A 23209-nucleotide genomic window follows, 5' to 3' on the forward strand; every position below is an offset into this window, starting at 1 on the left:
GCCCGCGTGTGTGGAACGTCCAGAACAGGCCCGTCCGGGGACAGGAAGTGGAACACGGGGTGGGGGGAAGGTGTGACCGTGACTGCTAATGGGGAATGGCACTTCTGGGGGTCATGGAATGTTCTGGAGCTTAGAGGTGACGATTCCATAGTTGTTGGGATGTGCTAAAGCCTCTGGCTTTACAGGGGGAGACGTGTGTGAATACTTCCAACTCGAAACAAGCCTCTCCCAGTGGACTTGGGAGCACGGGGGACCAGGCCCTTGTGGGGCTGGTGGCTGCCCCCAGCCCCTGCCGGCCCCACCCTCACTCAGCTGAGGGGGAGGCCTGGGTTCGAACGCCACGTGTGCAGCCACGTGACCCCTGGAGCCGGCACCCTCTATCCCCCCCCCCCAGGCCCCCGCCACTGCTCTCCCAGGCTGCGGCCCCCCAGTCCCCTCTGCCACCCCCCCAGTCTGGGTCCTGCTGGCCTGAGCCCAACTGGGCAACAGAAGGGAGGGCCTCTTCCCGGGGCCCGAAAGTGCCCATGTTTGGGAACCCCAACCCAGACGTGGGGGCTGCAGTCCAGGATCCTTCATCGGTGCTTGGGCTTTGGCCCCCCTTCTTCCCCGGGGATGTCTGGGGAGCAGCCAGCTCGGATCCTTGGTCGCGTCCCCGGGGCCAGTGCGGGGCCGCACGGGGTGGGGGTGGGGGGCCTCTGACAGACTTGGGGTGCCCGAGCGAGCCACCACCACTCCCCCCCCCCCCCCCCCGCCGGCCTCCAGAAACCCTGCAGCTGGAAGCGATGGAGAAGCACGTCCAGTCCAGCCAGTTCTCCCTGCCCGCCCCCGGGCCCCTTCCCAGTGCCACCTGCCAAGCCCACACTGTGGGTCACCTCCTCTGTAGGGGCCCTGGGCCTGCCGATGCTGGGGACACCCGCCCACCCCGGGAGCCCCGAGGCCAGGTCACCGCAGGGGCCCCGACTGGTGTGGGTGCATGAGCCCGGACCCTCAGGGAAGGGGGCCCCCGAGCCCCCACCCACCGTCCCCTGCTCCCCACCTCCCCCCAAACAAAACACAAAGAACATCAAAATCAGGCAAATGAGGCAGCAGCGGTCGTAACAGGCTGCGTTTAGTGGTTTTTTATGTACAAGAAAAATGATTTTTTTTTGTCTGGTTTTTCATCTTTTGTCTTTTTGTTTTTGTTTTTATTACTTTTAAAGCTTCTCCCCCCCCCACCCCCAAAAGTGCATTTTTATCAATTGATTTTTTTTAAATCTCCCACACTTTATAAAGACTCTCAAATACAGTCTATGGAATGTCTGCTCTGTGCTCTGTGCCCCCGGGCACCGCCCCTGCCCCCCACCCCCCGCCCCCGTTCACCAGGCCCGGCCCCCCAAAGTCCAAGGCACCTTGTATCTGGGCCTGGGAGGGGCGGGGGGGACCCTGGGCCTCAGGAACCCTGGCCATGGCCTCCAGGCAGCCCCGGCATCGGGACGGGGGTCTCCCCAGCCCCTCCACCTCCTGGCCCTGCCTGCCCACCCCCTGTGTAAATCTATGTCCTTAGTGCGAGCTAGTCTGAACTCTGAGGTTATGGCTCCCGGGGCGCCCGAGCCCCCAGGCCCTGACCCGTCCTGCGCCAGCCGCCCTCCAGGAAGGCTGCTTCCTCAGCTTAAATAACTTTTTAAAATAAAACTGCAAATATAAATATCTTTCTTTCTCAAAAAATAGGATTTTTTTTTTTTTTTTTTTTTTTCTGTTTTAAATTTTTTGTCCTGCTTTTCCTTTCACTCTGTCTGGCCTCCTACAATCCCGGCTGCCTGGACTGCCTCGGTCCTGGGGGGCCCCTCCCCCCGCCCGGCCCAGCCTCGACCCCACCATGCGCAACGTGTCCAATGCTGCCCCCCCCCCCCCCGCCCCCGACTCCCGCCACCGCCCCCCCCAACCCCGGAAGGAAGCAAAGGGACAGCCAGGTACAAATGGCGACGAGATGGCCACATGGGGGTCTCCTGGGCAAGCCACCCAAGGGGGGGGGGCCGACTTTGGTATGGCCTGCTGGAACCCGGAGAGGCGCAGGCCCACACCCGTGCCAGGCTGGGCCTGGTCCGGAACTTTACATTCACTGGGTTTTAAGTTTTGTTTTTTTTTTTCTGTTTTGTAGTGTTTTTTTGCTTTTTTTTTTTTTTTTTTTTTTCTTAATCTCAAAAGGTGGGGTCAGGGTGGGGGGGGGGGGTGCTAGGCTGGGAGAAGTAGCAAGGGTGTTAGCCTCTCTCTCCTAGGTCCCACAGGCCAGCTGAGCGCTCCGGGGGGTGTGGGGGGAGGCCCTCCGGCACACACCTCCCCCCCCTCCCCCCGGAGCTCCCCCCCCAACCCTGCCCGGAGCCCCTGGCCCGGACCTCACTCTCGCACACACGCGCGCACACATCCACCCAAACTTCACCAAGATGATGGAAATAACAATTTCGCTTTGTTTTTCTTTTCTTTTTTTTTTTTTTTTTTTTTGTACCAGGCAGTTAAAAAAAAAAAAAAAACACCCCAAAAAAAGAAAACACAAAAAAAAAAAAAACCCCAAACAACCAAACAAAAAAACGTTTTGCTGTGTCCTTTCTGACCAGTCAGCACGCTCCCCCTCAAATATTTTTTTTTTTGTTTGTTTGTTTCCTGAAACGCGAGAACTCAGCAGTATCTTTGGCAACACTTGATCACGACCTTAATTTAAAGAATAAAAATAAAATCGATCCACGTCTATGTACAGTATGTGATTGCGCGGGGTCAGGGGCCGGGGTCCTGGCGCTGGGCCCATGCGGACGCTGCGGCCCCTAGGACGGGCGGGCGGGCCAGGGGTTAAGGCGGAGTGGGTGGGCAGGGCGATCAGAAGCGGAGCTCAGAGCTAGGGGCAGGGGTTTAGTGCAATTCCCGAGGAAGTCTGTGTTAAAAGTGTGCTCGGCGGGGATTCAGCCCTTGCCCCCGCCATAGTCCCAGAGGCCTTGATCCCCCCACCCCGAGTCCAGCCGCCCCCACTGGCCAGGACGACAGCTGTGATTTTTCAGTTGGTTTTATTGCGAGGGGGTGTATGAGCGGGGGGGGGGGGGGGGGAGAGGGCTGTCCCCTCAGGGAACCTCTCAGCTGGGGTGGGGTGGGGGGGTCCCTGGCCTGGGCGCTCGAGCTCTCTGCTTGGCCTCCACAGATGGTTCTCCAAAAGGGCTTACTCTATGACACCGGGGTGTGAGGGAGGCCACCCGGCCCTGGGCTCCCCTGCCACCCCCCCTCAGGAGGGGGGGTCCTGAGACATTTGGGGGGCTGATGGGCTCGGGGGGAGGGGTGATGAATAGTATCCTGTAGAAACAATGATGAAAGTTGCCTTCTTAAAAAGCTTCCCTTTAAAAAAAAAAAAAAAAAAAAAAACACAAGACGGGGTCTGTCACAGAGCAAAGGGGCACAGGGAGACGGGCCAGCAGCTGGGGGGGGGGGAGCAGGGGCACCCCTCACCTTGGGCTTTGATGGGGGAGGGTCTCGGCTTGACAGAGCGTCTATTTACAGGGTCCCACGCTAGGCATTGCATATGCGAGAGGGCGTTGGGGTGAGGGTGCCCTGGCCTCTGGCAACACGGTCTCCCCAGCCCTGGCCCCCGTCCGTGGCCTGTGGCTCGGTCAGTACCGGGCCTTTGGGGAGCCAGAGGCTGGGGGGAGGCGGGTGCCAGCCCCCAGATTACAGTCAGTGCCTTTGAATAAAAAGAGGGGTGCCTGGGGGAATATAAGGCCCTGGAGGTGGGGCCCCGCCACCCGCCTCGACGGGGTTCACCTGTCCCAGATGGCGGCTCCTTGGTGGCCACAAGGAAGGGCGGCCATGCTGGAGGGCGGGGAGCCCCAAAGTGGGCGAGGGGCGAGGGCAGGGGGCGGGGGGGGGGGGGGAACTGGATTGCTCTAGCTGGTTGGAAGGCCAGCCCTCTCTCGGGCCCATCCCTGAGCTGGGGAGTCAGTAAGGAGGGTCCCCGCAGACACGGGTGGCCATCGCAGGTGATGAGACACCTCCGAATCAGAACCAAAACGGGACAGAATGGGAGGGGGTGGGGGGGGGGGGACACGGCAGAAACACAAAAAAACCCCACGGTCCTGCCTGCAAGGCAAGGCCCCGGGTCAAAGCACGAATACCTCAGAAGACCTCGCCCCCGTGCCTTCCTGACCCCTGTCACCTCGGGGAACAGAAGTGGATTCTGCGTCTGCGGTGGGTTTTTTTTTTTATTATTTTGTACAAAAATAAATTGACTTTTAGGAATTTCTTTTTGCTCTCTCTCTCGCTCGCTCTCTCTCGCTCGCTCTCTTTTATTTTTTATTTTTATTTTTTTTTGTCTTTTCGACTTTTCATAGAAGTTGGTTGCAACTTGTAAACATTGTTTTAAATTAAGAATTAAGATAAAGTGTAGTACCCGTTCCGTTACAAAGTGCCAAGACTTCTATTTGTGGTTGGTTGTCTTTTTTTGTGTGTGTTTTTTTGTGGTTTTTTTGTTTTTTTTTTTTTCCTTTCATTTTGTAAAATGTTGTCTTTATTGCTTTTGTGACACGAGAACGTCTGGCCTCTTCTCCCCTCCTCCCTGCCACCTCGAGACCCTGGGCTCCCTCCGCTCTGGCCTCGTCCACCCCACAATGTTGCTTTGCTCCTCTGAGGAAAGTATATTTTATATATATATATCTATATATATCTATATATAAATTTTGTTTTTAAGGAGGGAAAGAAAAAAAAAATCTAAAAAGTGCTTTAAAAACTTGGGAGAGGGCTAAGGGGAGGGTAAAGACAAAAATGTTTTGAATCTCCAAACGTCTCGTGGGGTCTGGGTGGCCTGGGTCGGGGAGCACGGCCTGGGGGGGGGGGGGGGTGGCGGGGCGCCCTGAGCGGCGGTCCGAGGGGGGGGGGGTCCGCCAGGGTGTAAGTGCCGTGACGGGAGGCGGCGGCAGCCCCCCCCTTCCCCCCCCCAGGGAGCCACCCTGGCGCCCCCTCCCCCGGCTCCCCTCTCCGGGCCTGGAAATAAATAGATTTGTGTCACAGCGGCCAGGACACGTACAGGACCACAGGCAGGAGCGGGAGGCAGGGAGGCCGTCGGGGAGGCGGGGAGGTGGGGGGGGGGGAGACCCCCACTTAGTAAGTGCCCTGAGGAAGGAGGATGGGGGTGGGGACAGGGTGCATTTTAACGTCCACTCACAGCGGACAGAGATCGTTTAAGGTCTTGTCTGAAAGACTCATAGAAACCAGCGAGGGGACGAAAACAAAAGCCCACCCCAGTGCCCCAGCCCCCGCGGCCACCCTCACCCCCACCTGGCGCCTGGGGCCCTGACCAGGCCTCAGATGGGACCCCAGACCCCATGCTGGGTGTGCCCCGCGGGGGCGGGGGGGGGGGGGGGCTCAGAATCTAGATGTCCCACAAAAACCCCAAACCGAGCCCCGAAACCCGTTGGCGGGGTGGGGGTACGGGGAGCCGGAGCGGGGCCGAGGGTCCCCGCGGAGGGAGAGAACATCATGAAGGAGAAAAATCTCAGAAAAGCACTACCCTAGATTCTGTGGCGCCTCATATATATATATCTGTATATATATATATAGATATAGATATCTGTATATAGATAGATTTTCTTTTTTTGTGTTTTTGGGGGGGTGGTGGGTGATTTTCTCTCTCTCTCTCTCTCTGTCTCTCTCTCTCTCTCTCTCGGGTTTCTGTTTTCTCTTTTTGGTTTTCAGGCAAGTCCGGCCGCGAAGCTGCCGTCGGCGGTGGCCCCGGCGCCCCCGTCGCCTCCCCCTCCGCCGGCACCCGCTACATTCAACCTGCTCAGGCCGTCGGCGCCGGCCTCGTCCTCGTCCTCGTCCTCGTCCTTAAAGTGCTTCTCCTGGCCGTTGCGCCGGCCGTCGGGGGAGCCGGGCGGGGCCGCGGCGCCGGGCGGGGCGGCGGCCCCCGGGGAGGGGTCGGGCCCCCCGAGCGCCCCGCCCCGCACGCGGGGCTTGCGGCCGCGGCGCGAGGGGACGCCGTTGCAGCCGTCCTTCTTGAGGTGTCTGTGCAGGTGGTCGGAGCGCACGAAGGTCTTGCAGCAACTGTCACACTGGTAGGGGCGCAGGCCGGTGTGCACGCGCATGTGGTTCTTCAGGTCGTAGTTGTGCGCGAAGGCCGCCCCGCACTGCTGGCACAGGTACGGCTTCTCGCCCGTGTGCTTCCTCATGTGCACCTTGAGCTTGTCCTGCCTGCGGGCGGGGCGGAGGGGGGGCGGTCAGCGGGCGCCGGCACCACCCCGAGCCCTGCGGGCCACGGCCGGAGAGGCGGGCCCTCCGCGCAGGGGTGGGGACAAGCCCGGGAATACCGGGGCACCCAGGGCCGTGGGTCCGAGATGTGGGCCCTCCAAGCCCGAGGAGGGACAAGCCCGGGAATACCGGGGCACCCGGGGCCGTGGGCCCGAGACGTGGGCCCTCCGCGCTGGGGTGGGGACAAGCCCGGGAATACCGGGGCACCCAGGGCCGTGGGCCCGAGACGTGGGCCCTCCACGCAGGGGTGGGGACAAGCCTGGGAATACCGGGGCACCCAGGGCCGTGGGCCCGAGACGTGGGCCCTCCGCGCTGGGGTGGGGACAAGCCCGGGAATACCGGGGCACCCAGGGCCGTGGGCCCAAGACGTGGGCCCTCCAAGCCCAAGGAGGGACAAGCCCGGGAATACCGGGGCACCCGGGGCCGTGGGCCCGAGACGTGGGCCCTCCAAGCCCGAGGAGGGACAAGCCCGGGAATACCGGGGCACCCAGGGCTGTGGGCCCGAGACGTGGGCCCTCCAAGCCCGAGGACGGATAAGCCCGGGAATACCGGGGCACCCACGGCCGTGGGCCCAAGACGTGGGCCCTCTGCGCTGGGGAAGTGACACCCACAGGGGCTGGAAAACGCCTTGCACTCCCCCCACCCCCCACCGCCACCACTCAAATGGCAGAACCTCTCCGAACCCCTTTTCTCTTATCCATAGAAGGAGGAAAATAATGGGGCTTCCCTCTGGGGGTTCTGCCTGTGGCACCCGCATTCATTCACAACACTAGGCATTTACTGAGTGCCTGCTGAATACCAGACCCTATTTCCGGGGCTGGAAAATACTACAGGGCATGAGGCAACACGCCAGGGTGTTTGGTAACAGAGAGGGTGGCCAGCTGTCCTGGTCTCTAAGACGGAAAGTCCTGCATTCTGGGACAGAGGGTCCCCACCCCACAGCCCCCACTCCCCGTCAACTCCCCCAGCACCTCTGTCTTTCTCTGCTCTGGCCACGCTGGATTCCTGGCTGTCACTACAACAGGCTGAGCACAAGCCTACTTCAGGACCTTTGCACATGCTGTTCCTGCTGCCTGGAGCACTTTTTAACCAGATCTTCATCTCTGACTTCCAGCTCAGACGTCACTTCCTCAGACGGGCCCCTCCCCACCTCGCACTCCACCCGACCCACCCCACGTCCCTCAGGCCACCACCCCTTACTCTCGTTTGTGTGCCGGTTTCCTTGGGGCCCGGGTGATTCCGGGGCCCCTGCCTGCCCATCTTGCCCCACAGGGAACAGTGCGGAGCCAGCCAAGCTGGCCAACGGATCAGCCCTAAAGCAACGACAGTCCGGGTGCTGCTCTGTGTCACACAGCAGCCACAGCTCTCACACGCGGCCCAAACCCTCGCGACGTGGCCTGCTCAAGCTGAGATGGGCCACCAAGTCCAAAAGGCGCCCCAGATCTTGAAGGCTTCGTTCGCTTAACGTGTCACGCAAACTGGCTCGCTTAGAGCTCTGTCCGCCGATTACACGTTGAACGCAAGAAAAATGGACGTCAAATACGACTCGAGTTACTTTCACCTGTTCCTCTCGCTTTTTAAAAAATGCGCCTGCCGGAAGATGTCAAATCACAGAGGTGACTCATGTGATCGCTGGGTTGGCCTCTAGCCGTGGGAGAGGATTCCTGCCTGGAATCCACAGGGCAGGGGCAGAGACCTGGGTCTCCGCAACCCTGGCCAGCATCTGACCCGTTCCTTGCTGCAGCCTCGTGCACCCTACGGCTCAGCCATCCTGGGCCTCTCACTTTTCACACCTACCACAATGCTCAGTGGCGGGACCGACAAACTCCTATGCATCCGTCAAAGCCCCATCTCAAATGTCCCTCCTCCTCCAGGAAGCCTTTCCCACTCCTCAGAGACTTGGTCTCCCCAGGCTCTTCTAGCCCCAGGTCCCTACCTCTGGCACCACCCACAGAGCTCTAACCCTTTCAAGCCTCTCTACTGCCCTGAGGTTCAAGGCCTGGCCCTTTGCAACCAGACCCCTGCCTCTTCTCCAGCCTTATAATCCACGTGAGTCAACAGAACTCGGGACACAGTGAACTGCTCGTTCCCTGGACCACCCGGGTCTCTTAGCCCCGAGGGAGCGCCCTTCCCTCCACCTCCTCAGAGTCTATACGAACACGGTCTCCCGCTTGTCCCGTCCAGATCCCAGCGCGGGCCAGGTCCACAGGGGGCAGCAGGGACTCCGACTGAGGAGCAGAGAGACGCCTCCAGTTAAGGCTCAGAGAGGCAAAGCGACCTGTCCCAGGCTGCACAGCGGGCCAGGGGCTGCCCGGTGGTGGGGTGGGGGTGGAAGCAGCCTGTTTCGTCACCCCGAGCCCTGGTCCGGGTAATTATAGCCCCGGCTGCCACAGGCCCCGCTTACTCAACTCTCTAGTGTGACTCACAGGGGCCCCTGGGCTCCCTGGCCTGAAGGAAGGCGTGGGGGCTGGGGCCCTGGGTTGGGGGCAAAGAGGAGCCAGGTGGGCACGTGGGGGTAGAGGCCCGGCCTGGTGTGGCTCTCCCTGCCTCAGTTTCCCTGCCTGGTAAACAGGATCAGCCTGAGTCAGGGTGGGGTAGCCAGGAGAACTCCAGCTCAGAATGAAGCCACCTGAGGCCTGTCATTAGGGGTGTGGGACCGGGGCGGGGGTGGGGGGGGGGGGGGGAGTGTCAGGGGAGCCCCAGGCCCCTTCTCACCTCTCCAGATCCTGGCTTACTGGGCCTCTACAAAGCTGCCCCTCCTGGGCCCAGAGACCCTGAGGGCACGGCCCACAGCCACCTTAGGACCCCTGTCTGGAGGAAGAGGCAGCCCCCGAGACTAACGGTGCCCCAATCTCACCAAATGGGGGGGGACAGGCCCCCAACTAGATTCCTACCTCCCAGCTGGCACCCTTTACCCCTTGCTTAGGGTCCCGAGCCCTGCAGTCTGGGCCACACCCTCTTCTCCTGGCCTGGTGGGGAAGGGGCCGGGGGTCAGCCCCTAGATCCTGTCCCCATGGGGCAGGGCCGGGAAGCTGGGACAATGGCCTCTTTCTTCAGCCTGGGTGGGCGTGGCTGGGGGAACCCCAGGGCGGGTGGGGGTAGGGGGTGATGCTGAGTCACCCAGCCTGGCCAGGCCCCTGCACGCCAGCCCCCCGCGCCCCCCCCTCCCCCCCTGCCGCCGGCTGGCCCACAGGGCCCAACCGGCCAGCTCTGGACTCTTAAGACCCAATCAGAAATTCCCCTAGCCTGGCCTCCAACTCCTCCTGCCTAGGGACCAAACCCAGCGGCTCCCATGTCCATTTCCCTCCTGCTGCTGCCGCGACCCCCAAGCTGAACTGGCCTCAGGGCCTTTGCAGTGGCGCTTCCCTCCTCGGGGACTCAGCTCTCTGTTTAAAACAGCCGCCGCCCCCTCCCTGGTTCTCTGCTCCCAACCTGTCTTCTCAGCTCTGTGGTTTTAGCTCACACACGCCCCATGGCCCGCACGGGGATTCTGGCGTGCCTCTCCGCTCCTGGGTCCCCGGGGGCCTAGGACAGGGCCTGGCGCCCAGCAGGTGCTCCGTAAATGCTGGCCGAGTAGAGCGAGTCCCCCGGGGCTCCTGGGAGACTCAGGGAGGCAGACCGGCTCCCCCTGCCCTATGGGGCAGCCACCCTCTCCCCAGGCAAACGTCGGCCTCCAGTCCGGATGAGAAGGACGCCCCCCACCCCCGACTCCCGGGCCTTCCCTCGAGCCTGAGCCTCCCGTGGTCCGGCCCCGAGGCCTATGGGCTCAGCCTGGGGAGCGCCCGAGCCCTCCCCCGCCCGAGACAGAGAAAGCACCATCCCCGGAGGGGACAGCGGTGCTGCGGGGGGGGGGGGGCTGGGTGGGGGTCCCGGCGTGCCCGCTGCACCCCGCCCCCTGCCCCCGCCCCGCGGCGCACCGGCTCACCTGGTGAATCGGACTTTGCAGATGTTGCACTCATAGGGCTTCTCTCCGGTGTGGGTCCGGATGTGCCGCGGCAGCTTGCCGGCGCCCTGGATGACCTTCTCGCAGATGGGGCACTTCTGGAAGGCCTTGGCCCGGATCTTCTTTTCCACCTTCTGCGACCAGGCCGGGTAAACATCCCCGTCGTGGGCGCCGCTGAAGTACTTCAGGTAGTAGTCCACGACGCCCTTGTCGTCCGCCCGCGACTCGTCGTCGCTGTCCCCCGCCGCCGCCGCCGCCCCCGCCCGGCCCACCGATGACATCATCTGCTGCAGCAGCGTGCTGGCCGCCAGCCCATCCGCGTCGGGCCCGTCCCCGTCCCCGTCCTCGGCCGCGCCCGACAGGAAGCCCGGAGAGTCGCCCGGCTCGGGGGCCGCCTCCGACAGCGAGGCCGCTTCCTCCTCCCCACCCCGGCCGTAGTGGCCGTTCTGCGTGGCGGTGGCCGGCGGGGCCACGGGCGGCGGGAAGAGGCCCCCGGCAGGGGCGTCCTCGTCCCGCTCCGGCCACAGGCCCGGGTTGCTGTCGCCCTCGTCCGCGTCCCCGGCCGAGGGCCGCTCGGCCGGCGGCCCCGGCCCGTAGAAGTCCAAGCCGTTGCAGTCGCCGGCGGCCACGGCGGCCACGGCCGCGGCCACGGCCTCCTTGGTGGCGTCCAAGTCCTCGTCGGACGTGCCGAAAGCAGACCAGGGGAAGGCGGAGGTGGGGGGCAGGCTGTTCATGGGGTTGCTCTGGAAGAACTCGAGGTACTCCTTGGCCCGGAGGAGGTTCCGCTGGTCGGTCTGACCCACGAGGTCCAGCTGCCCGGCGTCGGCGCCCGCGTCGGCCGCCAGGATCTGCCGGTCGAGGAGGTCGGCGCACACGTGGCTCACGGCGGGGATCTCCAGCAGGCGGGCGGCGCTGAGGATGTCGCCCACGTTGGCCGTGCTCACGGTGAGCGTGGCCGTGTAGGCGAAGTCCATGAGGGCCGTGAGGGCCTCGGCGCTGACGAAGTCGATCTCGTACACGTTCTGCTGGTCCACCACGGCGCCCGACGTGAACAGCTTCTTGAAGTACTGGCTGCAGGCCGCCAGCACCGAGCGGTGCGTGGGGAACTCCCGGCCCTCCACCAGGATCACCACGTCGCACAGCAGGCCCTGCGTCCGCTGCTCGTTGAGTCCGCTCAGGATGTCGCTGCTGTGGTCAGGGAACGGGATCCCGATGGGGCCGTCCACACCGCCGGCCATCTTCCGCGCCGAGACCTGCAGCGCCAGGTGGGGGGGGGGGGGGAGGGAGGGAGGGAGTAGTGATCGTGAGGGTGCGGGGTGGTGGGCGCACCGGCCGGGGCTGGGGACCCCCGGAAGGCGGCGCCCCCCCCCCCGCCCCGCCCCCAGCCTCAGTTTCCCAGCTGTGCACCAGGGCAGGCGGACGTACAGTGCTGCCTTATCAACGGGCAAAACCCACGCCGGGGGCTCGAGCGACAGATCCTGACTCCCCCCCCCACCCTCCCTCCACCAGAGGGCCTCCTAGAGTGCCAGGCCAAGGGATGATTTGAGGCGGTACGGGAGCACACAGTAGGCACTCGATAAATGCCTTGCTTCCTAATGAATCTGAGTGCTGGCTTCTACCCGCACCCTCTCTAAGGAGGCGGTGAGGCAAGGCACCCACTGTGCGCTGTCATATGGCCGAGCCCCCGGCAGTCCCTGCGGGCAGCACCGTCTGCCCTGTGGAGGTGAGAAAACAGGGCTCCCGGTGGAGAACCACGCCCACGGCCCCTCAGCCGTACCCTGACTCAAACCTGGGATGTGTGACCCGGGGGGACAACCCGGTCGTCAGTCCCTGCCTGGCCCCTGGGCCTTTTCTGACCTCCCAGTGAGGCTCCGAGTCAGGAGGAAAGGGTAAGGCCAAGACCCAGGGACCAGGCTGTGGGCGTGCCCTGGAGGGGCGGAGCCAGTGGCCACAGGACAAGCCACTTCCCGCTCCTCGCGGAGCCCCCAGCACGGAGCCCCCAGGACGACGCAGCTCAGCTTGGCCCAGGCACAGCAGAGAGTCACGGGGTGGGGGCGGGGGGGAACGACTGCCTGAGGCTCCTTTTCCCTGCCCACCCAGGCTGAACCCCCAGAGGAGAAGTAGGGGCTTTCTGTCCACCTCATGCCCACCCGGCTCCTCCCCAACTCTTGGCCACCCTGTTCGGCCCAGGGCCTCAGTCTCCCCATCTGTCAAATGGACAGAGAGGCCTTTGGAAAAGCTGGCGGTAGTGGTAGGGGACACTCCGTCTGTCCTGCCCCTCTCCCCCCACTCCCTTTTTCCGCCTTCCCCTGGGCTGTGACTCATCCACCCACTCGGGCGCTTGTGCAACCCTCTGGCTCCTGTCCCCACCCCTCCACCCTCTCTGGGGAGCCCCCAGCTGCCCCAAGCCACCCAACACAACCCACGTTCCTCCGGTTGCCCAGCTCTCAGGACAGAGCCCCCACACATCTCCCGGGAGGGGGGCCGCGCCTTCCTTGGCCTGAGGGCCTCGGGACCCCCAGCCCCCCAGGCAGAGCACGAGCAGCCCAACCCAGCTCCAACCCACATCCCTCCCGCCGCGAGTGGACCAGCCTGGCGAGGGACCCCGGGGTTGGTCTGGCCCGACCCAAGGCCAGGCCGGGACTGTCCCGACCCGGGGCCGCCCTGGGAGCAGGGCCCTGGCCCTGGGGCTGACACAGAGGCCTTTGTGTGGCCACTTGGGCCGGCACTACACTTCCCAGGACGCCTCTCTCTGCGGCCCGCCCTCTTTCCCGCTGACCACACCAGCTGCTCGGCTCCCCCCTCTGTTCCGCCAGCCTGTGGTGGGGCCGGGGGGGGGGGAGGCTCAGATGTGGCTGTTGGGAGCAGGAGATGGGGGGGGGGACGCCCGACCCCATCTGAGGCCCAGCCACGGAAGCCTCGGAGGAGCCCCTGTGGCGGCTCCCACCCCCTGCCACCATCTGCCGTCTGGCCCCAGGCCCCAGGGAGCAAGTGGGCAGATGGGCTCCGGATCAGACTGGCCTCGGCCCTCCTCACCCCCTTCTGATCCGGGCCACCAAGGCCTCAAGATGGCCACCGTGGCCCCGCTTGCCATCCTCCCCCCAGGTGCCTCAAGGTCCGGACCTGCAATGGTTCAGAGCATTCACCAGCACCTCCCCCCCCCCCAACCCCCGCCCCCCAGGCTGCCCCACCCCTGCCTTCCCACGGGCACTGCGCCTGCCGGGCAAGGGGGCTGGCGCAGCCCGGTCCTAAGTATGAAGATGCTCGGGCTCCGGTTTGCAGCCGGCTGGGGGAGCAGGCACGGGGCGCCGGCCCGGGCCCTGGGCCTGGGTCTGCACCAGCCAGGAGAGCCTGCAGTGTGGCGCGGCCCGTAGGTCCAAAGGCCACGTCTCTGTCCCCTCCAGCCAGGGCCTCTGTTTCCCCCACGTAATCCTAAGACACCCCCCCCACCCCCAGCAAGCCCTTGCCTCATCCCTCAGCCTGGAAACTAAACTGGGTCTGCAGACAACCTGGCCCACACCCTCCCGCCACCTGCGTGCCACACCCCAGGCCACTGCCCCCACCCCTTGGGGCCCCTCCCTCTAAGGCAGAGGCAGAAAACCCCACGCGCGTGGGTCAGGCGGGCGACCCGGCAGTTAAAAGGCACCTGTTTGCTGAACACCCACTGTGCGCCACGGCATCTTCTCGCCAGGACAGCCGTGTGGCCTCCTGCACCCTAAGAGGCCCGGCCGGCACCTGACACCCAGTAGGTGCCCCCACGCCAGGTGGCTGCCTCGGTCAGGACGACCCAATGAAACTTCTCTCCTCCAGGAAGCCCCACCCCCACGCCGGCCAGGTCCCCACCCTCCAGGGCCAGGGTCCTCACAGCTCAGGCCCACACCCACCCAGCCCATCTTTCATCAGAGCCCCGCCCCGCCTCCATGGGATTTCCGGGGCGCTCGGTGCTGACTCGGCGGCGGCCGAGGGGCAGGCCTCAGCAGGCTCCCCCCCTCCCCCCACCCCCGCCGCCGGCGCACAGTAGGGGCGCAGCAAACCGGATGAACCAAAGACCACAGAGCTATGCGCGGAGTGAGCCCACACCCAGCCCCGCCCACCCGGCTGGCGCGCTCCCCCGGTCCCACCTCTGAGCTAACCTAGGGTCATTTATTTGCCGCACTGTTTCCAAGGCAGCAGAACCCGGGGCCTGTCGGGAGCCCTCCCGGGGCCTCCCGTGTGCCCTGGACGACTGGGGACTAACTGGCACCTTGTTCCATCCTTCTCGCTGTAAGCCCAGGGCTTTACAGACGAGGAGAGGCTCAGAGAGGTGAGGAGGCCTGGGCAAGGGCACACAGCAGACCAGCGGCCAGGCCGGGGACCCAGCGCCAGGTCAGGAGTGCCCTCGCCTGGCCCCAGGAGCAGCAGGTGTGGCAAGGGCATCCTGAGCGCGGGGAACAGGACAGGCAAAGGCCGGGAGGTGGGCGCCCCGGAGAGGGACAGGGGGAGGAGGCCCTATTTACCGTGCTTCCCAAGGTCAGGGGCAAGGTGAGGGTTGGGGCGGGCCTCCTCCTTCGCCCCCCTCCCCAGACTCGTGGGGAAGGAGAGGGGGCGGCCAGCAGGGGGTGGGCAGGTAACTGCCACCTGCTGTCTTCCTGGAAGAGGGGGTGAGGGGGGTTGCTTAATGAGCGGTTGAGGCCTGTCTACCCCCCACGCCCCGGCCCCGACACAGAGTAGAACAGGAAACCAAAGAAGGGACCTCTGACACCTACTATGTGCCATGCACAGCAGTCCGAGCCCAAATCCCAGGTCCTCCACTTCCAGGCTGTAGGACACTGGGCAAGAGGCAGGGCCTCTCTGTGCCTCAGTTTCCTCGGAGGTCATGACAAGTGCCAAGGGGACTGGGGCTGCTTGAGGCCCAGGGTCCCAGCCCCACCTATTCAGCAAACTCTGCCTGAGGACCTACTGTGTGCCGGCATGTGTCCCCAAAGGCCCAGTGAGGCTGCTTACTGACCCCCCCGCCCCGGGGCCTCCTTGAGGATGGGGGGGACTCCGAACTTAACCTCCGAACATGACTCCAGGAATTCAGCCCCCTCTCCACCTACTGCGTGTCAAGGAAGTATGTGGTGAGGCCCCAGGAGGAAGCCAGGGGTGAGGAGCCCTCACCTGGAGGGGAAAACCAGACCCAGAGAGGGTGGGTGGCCGGCCCAAGGTCACACAGCAAGTCTGGTGCCCAGGTGCGGTCGCCAGGCCCACGCCCAGCCGCCCCCGCCCCCTCCCAGGCCAGCGGCCTGTGTTGCAAGGTTGGTCCCAACGGGTAACCCCGCCCTGACCTGGTGCCAATCCCTGCCTGGCCCGGTCCCCGGCCTGGGGTTTAATGGGACAGGAATGCAGCGTCCCGATTAGGGAGTGGGGGGCACCAACGGCCCAGGGTGGCTGCCGGGCTGCCAGCCCGCCTGTCCTCACAGGCCTCCAGCCAGGCCAGACACCAGCAAACAGGCCCTCGGCCATTTTATGTGTCCATTTATTGCCCTAAATGGGGAGGGGCTTCCTGCCCAGGCCTTAAAGGGCCAGAGGCAGGAAGGCTGCAGGCCGGTGGGAAGTTGGGGGGCGGGGGGTGCTTCGAGGAGGTCACGAGGATCCCATCTGACCCCCAACTCATGGGTGGGGCTGAGGCTCACCCTATTCCCACGCTCTCGAGGGCTGTCGCGGGCCAGGAAGTAACAGCCCTGACACCAGTCCCCGGCTTCCAAGAGGAATCCCCGGGAAGCCAGAGCCACTCGTGGGGAGTTAGAAGGAATGAGCTTCCCATCACCTGGGGGTAAGCAAAGCCAGGCTTCACAGATTCCCATCACGGTCTAGCCCACCCTTGCTCAGGCTGTACCCGCTTGGACAAAATGCCCAGAAGGGGCCTGGCTGGCCTCTCGAAGCTGTCCTCTCTTTCGTCCAGACCTCTCCCTCCCTCCCCCGAGGCCTGCTTGTTACCAGGAGGTGCCTGCACCTCCCACCCACCCCACCCCCCCCCCCCCGCCCCCAGCCCGGGCAGGTGGATCGCTAAGCCTGGAGGGCCCAGACGAGGGGGAGCCTGGCCCGTGGGGGCCTTGTGTCCTGTGCCCACGAACCCGCCAGCTCCCTCCCATCAAACACATCCTGATGGGAGGTGGGACGGGGCCTTGTTTTCCAGTTAAACCAGAAAGGCGTGGGTGGGGACACTTCCACTGAGTGGCCGCTCACAGCCTGCTGGGGGGACAGATGGAGGGGCCAGTCCTTTGGCCAGGCTCTTCACAAGCGCCAGATTCTCAGCAGGGCCCCTTCCGCGCTTTGGGGCTCCACTCAGGACTTGGGCCCCGAGGGCAGGCGCTGCTCCTCAACAGGCCCGACCCTGATCTCGACAGGGGTCCTTACAGGTCTGTAATCACTGCCCCACTTTACGGGTCAGGAAACTGAGGCTCAGAGAGGGGAAGTGACTCGCCCAGGGTCACACAGCAGAGCTCACTTTGAACACAAGCCCACTGGCTCTGTACTGCCCGACTGGTCCTTCCCAGGCTCCTCCCCGCTCCTCCACACTGCCCCCAGGTACCAGCAAGGGACTGAACCCCCTACCCTGGAGGCCTTGGGGCTGAGGACAGCTTATTCTCACGCCCCCTCAGAGCTGCCTCTGCCTCAGAAAAGGGAGAGGTTTGCCTGAGGTCACAGAGGGAGCCTGGGGCAGGACTGGAGTCCTGCTGACATCTGTGAACTCAGGACAGGGGGGCCCTAACCCCTGGTCACCAGGGATGCAGCACTCTCCCAGGCCCTGACACCGCACGACAGTCGCTCAGCCAAGTCTCCTGGGGAATCGGGGACTAAACCCTCAGGACCACAGGTTTGGGCTGATGGCGAGACTGAGGCTGGCAGAGGGGTGGTGACCTCCCCAAGGAGACCTCAGGTGGAGGTGAGGGCTGGGCTGGGACTGGACCACACTGGCCCCCACCCAAGCCTGTTCCTCTGGTCCCCACTGCCCAGGGCTGTTGCAGGGCGGTTTATGGTCCATCAGGTGCCTGGAGCACAAGGTGACAGGTGAGGGGGTTCTGCATGTCTCAAGTGGCCGGGCTGGCGACACACTCCGCCAGAATCCCCACTGCGCCCTGAGTTGGCCTAGGTGCTCCCTCCATGAGGGAGGGCAGGAAAGAGGACACAGGTAGACCCACAGGCACCACGCAGGGAGAACCCTGTAACCCCAATTTACAGCGGGGGACACCCAGGCTCCAAAAGGCCAAGGGGCTTGTCCAAGGTCACACAGCAGCTAGTGGGTCATTCGAAACCCCAGCAGACCTCGGGCCAGCTCTGCTGCAGAGGGGCTGGCCCTGAGTCTCAGCTTTAGCGAGGTGACCTCAGTCATCTTGGGTATAATGGGTCATAAAACCCAGAGCCCTGCCCATCTCCAGGGGCCAAGGTGCCAAGGTGCGGGACTGTGGCTCAGAGAGGGCAGGAAAGGCCTTAGGGAGCCATAAAAGTGCCTGCCACAGAAGGCTGGGGAGGCGAGAGGACAAGGGGCTCATGCTGTGTGACCTTGGGCACCTGGCTGGCCCTCTCTGAGCCTCGCTGTCCTCTTTGGACACAGGGTTTCATAAGCCCCAGGAAGTCTCCATTTGGCCTACAAATGCCGGCTCTCAGCCCCCAGGCCCCCAGGAAGAGAAGTGGGTGGGTGCCCCTCAGCTGAGAGGAGACTCGTCTTGTGAGCCAGGAGGCAGGACCATGAGGGTCAGACCCAGGCCCAGCTAGGTGACCTTGGGCTGCTCTCTGCTTCCCCCTGGGCCTCAGTCTCCCCTGCCCAACACGGCACCTGCTCCGAGGGTTGCTGTAAGCCACCCCCCCCTCCCTGCCCCGGGGTCCCCACACGCGTGTCTAGCCTCCCCTCCCAGCCTTGGTTTCCTCCTGTGGCAAAGGGGACTGCCACCAGCCTGACCCAGCTATAGGTCAGAGGGCCCCAAGGAAGAGAAAGGAAGGGAAAAAGCAAACACGAGTACTTGCTACGGCCTCAGGAACCTTCCCCACTGGATGAGACCCAGCTCTGCCAGGCCTCAGTCTCCCACACAGAGGAAAGGGCGCATCAGCTCCCTGCGGCCACCCCCTGCTGCTTCTCCTAGGGCCTGTGCTGAGAGTTTCTCGTGGCTCCCGGCCGAGGCCAGGGTGCTGACTGGCCACCACGCAGCCAATCAGAACTGAATAATAAATACCCCCCCAAAGTGACCCTCGAATTAAAATTTCAGTGTCCCCGTTGGCTCCTCTTTCCCTCATTAGGCATGCGGATCCCAGGCCTCCGCTCTTCCAGTCACCGGCTCCTGCCCCCCCTTCTCCCCTAGGCTCCCGTCTCCACAGCGATGGCTGGCGGTAAACAGAGCCCCGAGCCCAGCCGACAAGTGCCAGGCCCGGTGCGCTCTAGGGGCCCCAGCGGGGGTGGCCCCCAGGGGAAAATGCCCCCTGCACGGAGCCGAGCCTGGACTCCCCGGACCTCTCCCAAGACCAGCTCTGCCAATAGGAAGTGATCGGCTGGTCCTGCGGAGGGCCCCCCCAGTGTGGGAGCGGCACACTCAGGGTTACGCCCTGGCCGTGTTGTGGTGGGGGGGGGGGGGGGGCGCTGACATGGAATCCCGGATGCCCTCTCCAGCCAGCCCTGCTCCCGGAGGCAGCTGGCAGGGGGAGGGGGTGCGTAGTAAACCAAGCCTGCCACCCATGGGTGAACCAGGTGGGCACACCCGGGGAAGGGGCACCAGCACCTCTCTCACTTCCGCCGCCCGGCTTGGGGGGGTGGGGGGAGGAGTTGTCTGCCTCCCCTGCCGGCTCACTCCACTGCTGGCTGCATTCCCCAAACATTTAGTGGGCGCCCACTGGGTGCCCCAGCCAGGTTGGACAGCAGTCTCTTGCTGCGGTCCACCGGGCTCCCCAGCCAGCAGTGCCACCCAGAACCCGCAAAGGCCTGTGCCCGGGGGAGGGAGGGGGGGTGCACCGGCCCCGGCGCTCAGTTCAGGCCCCTGCCTGGTTCCAGGCCCGGGACTGGGGGAGGGGGCTGGTTCCCAAGCCAGGGAGGGAGGAAGGGCGAGGGAGGGGGCCGGATCCCACCAGCTCACCCCCTCCTCTGCCGGGACTCAGGGTTCGCACGTGGTGGTGGCGTCAAGGGGAAGGAGGGGGGTCTGAGCCAGAGGAGACGGGGTCACGCGCTTTGGGGGCGCGGGCGGCGGGGAGAGGGGTGCTCTCCGCCCCCTCCCCGGGGGCCGGAGCCGCGCGGCCGCGCGGGCGGGGCAAGGGGCCAGGCCTGTCCCCCCACCCAAGGCTGAGTCAGGCCCGGGCGGGGGCAGGAAGCGGCCCCCTCCCCCGCCCCGGCCGCAGCGCGCGGCCCCCGCCCCGGCCCGCGGGCCCCCGCCGCACCGCCCGCGTGGGGGGCTCCTACCTCCTTCCCGGGGCAGCGGCGAGGGGGCCCGGCCCCGGCGGCGGCGGTGGCGGCGGCTGCGGCTGGGCTGGCTCCCTCCGAGGGGCCGGGAGGCGGCAGTGAGCCTGGCCCCGCGCCACCCCCCGCCGCCGGCGGCCAATCCCCACCCGGGCTGGGGGGAGGGCGATGCAAATTACCCCGGATCTGGGTCCGCCCGCCCGCCTCCCCCACGCCCGGGCCCGGCCTGCACTAGGCCGCGCATCCCCGGGCTCGCTTGCGCCCCGCGGCCGCTGGGGCCGCCGCCCTCCCCGGGGAGCGCCGGGTGGGTGACCCCCCCCCCCCTACCGGGGCGGGGGGCCGAGGGGAGGGGGGCTGGGGACGGTTACACAACCAGGCGGGGAGGGGCCCCGGGGCGGGGAGGGGGCCGGCCCGCGGGCCGCGCAGCCGGAAGCCGGGGACCGCCACCGGCCCCCGGCGAGGGGAGCCCGGCTTCAGGCCCCGCCTCCGGGCCGGCTCGGCCCGCCCCCGCGCCGCGCCGCGCGATCGGTCCGCGCCCATTGGTTCGCCGGCCCGCCGCTCACCGCCCCTCCTCCGCACCGCCCCTACCCGCGGACCGCGGCGGGCCGCCGGCGCGAGGCACCCTGGGACTTGTAGTCCCAGCCGCCTGCCACCTGCCAGTCGCAAGCGGTGGGGGGACTACGGCGTCCAGAAGCCCCCGCGGCCGCGCCCGCCCACCGGGACACTCCACCCCTTCCCCCTCCTTTGCAAAGCCCCCCTCCCTGTTTTTTCAGCCCCCTCCCCCCCCATCCCCCATGGAGCTCAATCCTGGCCAACTCCAACGTATGCACGCAGCACCGAATAGGCCCCCGGGGGGCGAAAGCACCCCCAGTACCTAGCTGCAAACTTAGCACGCGACGCGCCCCCCTATCTCCCCACGCCGGTTCCCCCCCACCCTCAATGCGGCCCCGCTTCCCCTCCCCCGCTCCCCGCGCGTCTGGGATCCCCGAAAAGCCATGCACTGGGGCGCGGGGGGGGGGGTGTGCTGGGGCATAAGCCCATGCACTTCGCCCCCAATCCCCCTTCCCGGGCGGCGCCCCCTCCCCGCGCTCGGGATCCAGGGCGCTCCCAGCCTCCGGGCAGCTGGCAACCACCCCCTCCTCTGAAACTTGCGGAACGTCCGCGGCTTCCCGGATCTCCCCTTCCCGAGAGGGCAGAGGTGGGCGCAGCGCCCCCGGCCCGTCCCCGCCCTGCACCCCGTGCGGGGGGCCGCGCCGGGCGCTGACTTACCTCGCGCGGCCGGGCCGGGGCCGGGCCGGGCCGGGGCGCGAGGGGCCGGGGCCCGGAGTTGGGACTGGGCTCCTCGGCCGCTCGCCTCCGGGGTCCGCGTCTCTCGCTCTCCGCCTCTCGCGCTCTCCACTCGTCGCTCCCTCGCTCCGGCGGCGGCGGCGGCGTCACTGCCCCTACAGTAACTGTACAGTACAGCCAAAGCCCCGTATGATGCTCGCGACTCCCTTCCTGGTTTCTCCGAGGGCAAGAGGGGTCCTCCCTTGTCTTAAAGGTGCCGCAGCCGCCGGCCCCCCCCCCACGCCCAGCCCGCCCCCCCCACCCCGGCCTCGGAGGCCAGAACAGGCTCGGCAGGTCCCCTCTTGCCACGTCTCTGCCCTCCCGTGGGGCTTCGCCCGCTGCGCCGGGGAGACCGGGCTGTTATTAGGTTTTGTCAAGTTGGTGGGGGGGGGGTCCAACCCGCCCCCGGCGCGCCCCCCCTCCTCTGACCTCTCCGCCCCGCTGCGCGGCGCCGTGCCAGCTTGCCAGCTTATCTGGCCCCAGAGCTCCCCGGGGCGCGGGGGGAGCGGGCCCCCCGGGGTGGAGGGGGGTGGGGGCCTCCAGATAAACAGGCCCCCAGCCTCTGCGCAGGGGCGGGTGCGGGGGGGCGCGGGCTTTGCCCCCGACGCCCGGGGCGTGGCAGGATGGCAGCGGGGGCGGGGAGGGCTGTGCGCACTGCGAGGACCGACGCGGGCGTGGGTCGCGGCGGCCTGGGCCGCTGGGGGTAGGGGGGGGCGAGGGAGCGGGGACCCCGGGCCAGGCGCCGGCCCTCCCGGGGCCTCAGTTTGCCCCGCCGCAGAAGGGACCCGGGGGCGGGTTTTCGACTGACGGCTTGGGTCCGCTGGGCTCCCGGGTCCCTAAATGAAACAGCCAACCTGCCTGCCCGCGATTATATAAAAGAGTCGCCTCCGCCCGCTGCGCCAGGGGCGTAGCGGGGGAAGGGGTTGGCGAGGGGCGGGCTGGGCGGTTGTTTTCCCGGCTTGCCGAGTTCCCCCACCCAACTGCGGGCCGCTGGGCTGGACGGGGACCGGGCCCCGGACGTCTGGGTCCTGCGGGCCGTTCGCTCAAGGGTCTGCGTGGCTCCGGAGCGGGCAGAGATGGGGAGCGGGGAGGCGTTGGCTCAGCCCGACTTTTTTCCCCTGTCCATTTCTCCCACTTCCTCCCCGGTCGTGGGAGAGGTCCGGCGGGGCACGGGGGAGGGGGAGGAGGGGCCGCGCGGTGAGAACAGCCTGACCCGGCCCGGCCGGCTGGCTGCCCGCTGCACACAGTAGGCGCCTGGGGAGGGCCGGCCGGTGCGATCAGCCGCGCGAGGGGCTCTGGGCCTCAGTTTCCCCTTCCTCCTTCCCTCGGACGGAGAGGGCTGGCACCTGCTTTAGAGCCGCCTTTTACCGAGCGCCTCTCGAGTGGCTGGCTCTGTCCCGGGTACTGTTTACCTCCATTCTAACGTCCAATCGCGTTATAATCATTATTATTTACTGTTACCATCATTATCACCACCATTACTGGTCCTGCCGTGGGTGAAGCGGACGGGGTCTGTCCTTCTCGGACTTCAAAGCTTCCCACCGCCCCTCGTACTTTATTGCTTCTTCGCCCAACATATTAAAGGCGCCTTTCAACTCCCAAACGGGTTGAATCGGCTTTTGTAATAATAATTTGGCTTCTAGGGGAAACCCGGGAGGCCCCCAGAGGGGAAGTGCCAGCCAGCCCCAGGACTGAAACCGGCCCCTAGTAGGTAGGAAGGGACTGAGGGAGGGGCCGTGTGGGTCCCGGTGAGGGTGGAACCCAGGGACTTTGCTCTAACGACCCTGCCTGGGATATAAGCCCGTTTTCCTTCCTTAAACCGGCCTGCCATCGGCCTGCCATCAGCCTTAGGACAGAAGGGCCAGGCAGAAAGACAACTTGGACTCCTGCAGATAACTGGAGCTCGGGCCCTGCTCCTCAGCGGCCTCACCCCCTTCCCCGCAAGCTCCACCCTCCGGGTGACTCAGTTTCCCCTCCTGTACCACGCCGCCCTGAATATCCTGCACCGTTTTTCCGCAGGGGATAAACCGCTTCAGAAGGGGCAGGGAATGAATATAGACGCGTACAGAAGATTGGCGTCGAATCTAAACTTCATTATGCCCTGAGAAGGAGGCGTTACATAATTTCCATCTTCCATATGAGAAAACTGAGGCCCAGAGAGGGTCAAGGGGCAAGGGCGTCAAATCCAGCATTCCACCTGACTCTGGACCCTGCCAGAAGGGCTGGGGGTGGCTCCTCCAAGGATGTGCCGGGCTGGCATACCCCGCCCCACCCCCCATGCTCAC

General features: G+C 65.5%; 1 protein-coding gene across 2 annotated transcripts; it reads right to left on the reverse strand.

Moving 5' to 3' along the window:
• Window positions 1-2110: 2110 nt before the first annotated feature.
• On the reverse strand, window positions 2111-22054 carry ZBTB7A (zinc finger and BTB domain containing 7A). 2 transcript variants are annotated; one of them, XM_078443610.2, is made up of 3 exons: window positions 20868-22054; window positions 10181-11451; window positions 2111-6198 (listed from the first exon to the last, which is right to left on the reverse strand). In XM_078443610.2, the coding sequence occupies exons 2-3, from the start codon at window positions 11434-11436 to the stop codon at window positions 5700-5702; spliced, it is 1755 nt and encodes a 584-aa protein (XP_078299736.1). In that variant the 5' UTR covers window positions 11437-11451; window positions 20868-22054; the 3' UTR covers window positions 2111-5699. The 2 variants fall into 2 exon arrangements, with proteins under 2 accessions (XP_078299736.1, XP_078299737.1); XM_078443611.2 differs by lacking the exon at window positions 20868-22054 and adding an exon at window positions 19602-20115.
• Between the last annotated feature and the right edge of the window lie 1155 nt (window positions 22055-23209).

This window comes from Panthera onca, chromosome A2, assembly GCF_046562875.1.
Source record: "Panthera onca isolate mPanOnc1 chromosome A2, mPanOnc1 haplotype 2, whole genome shotgun sequence".
In the NCBI taxonomy this organism is placed as follows: domain Eukaryota; kingdom Metazoa; phylum Chordata; class Mammalia; order Carnivora; family Felidae; genus Panthera; species Panthera onca.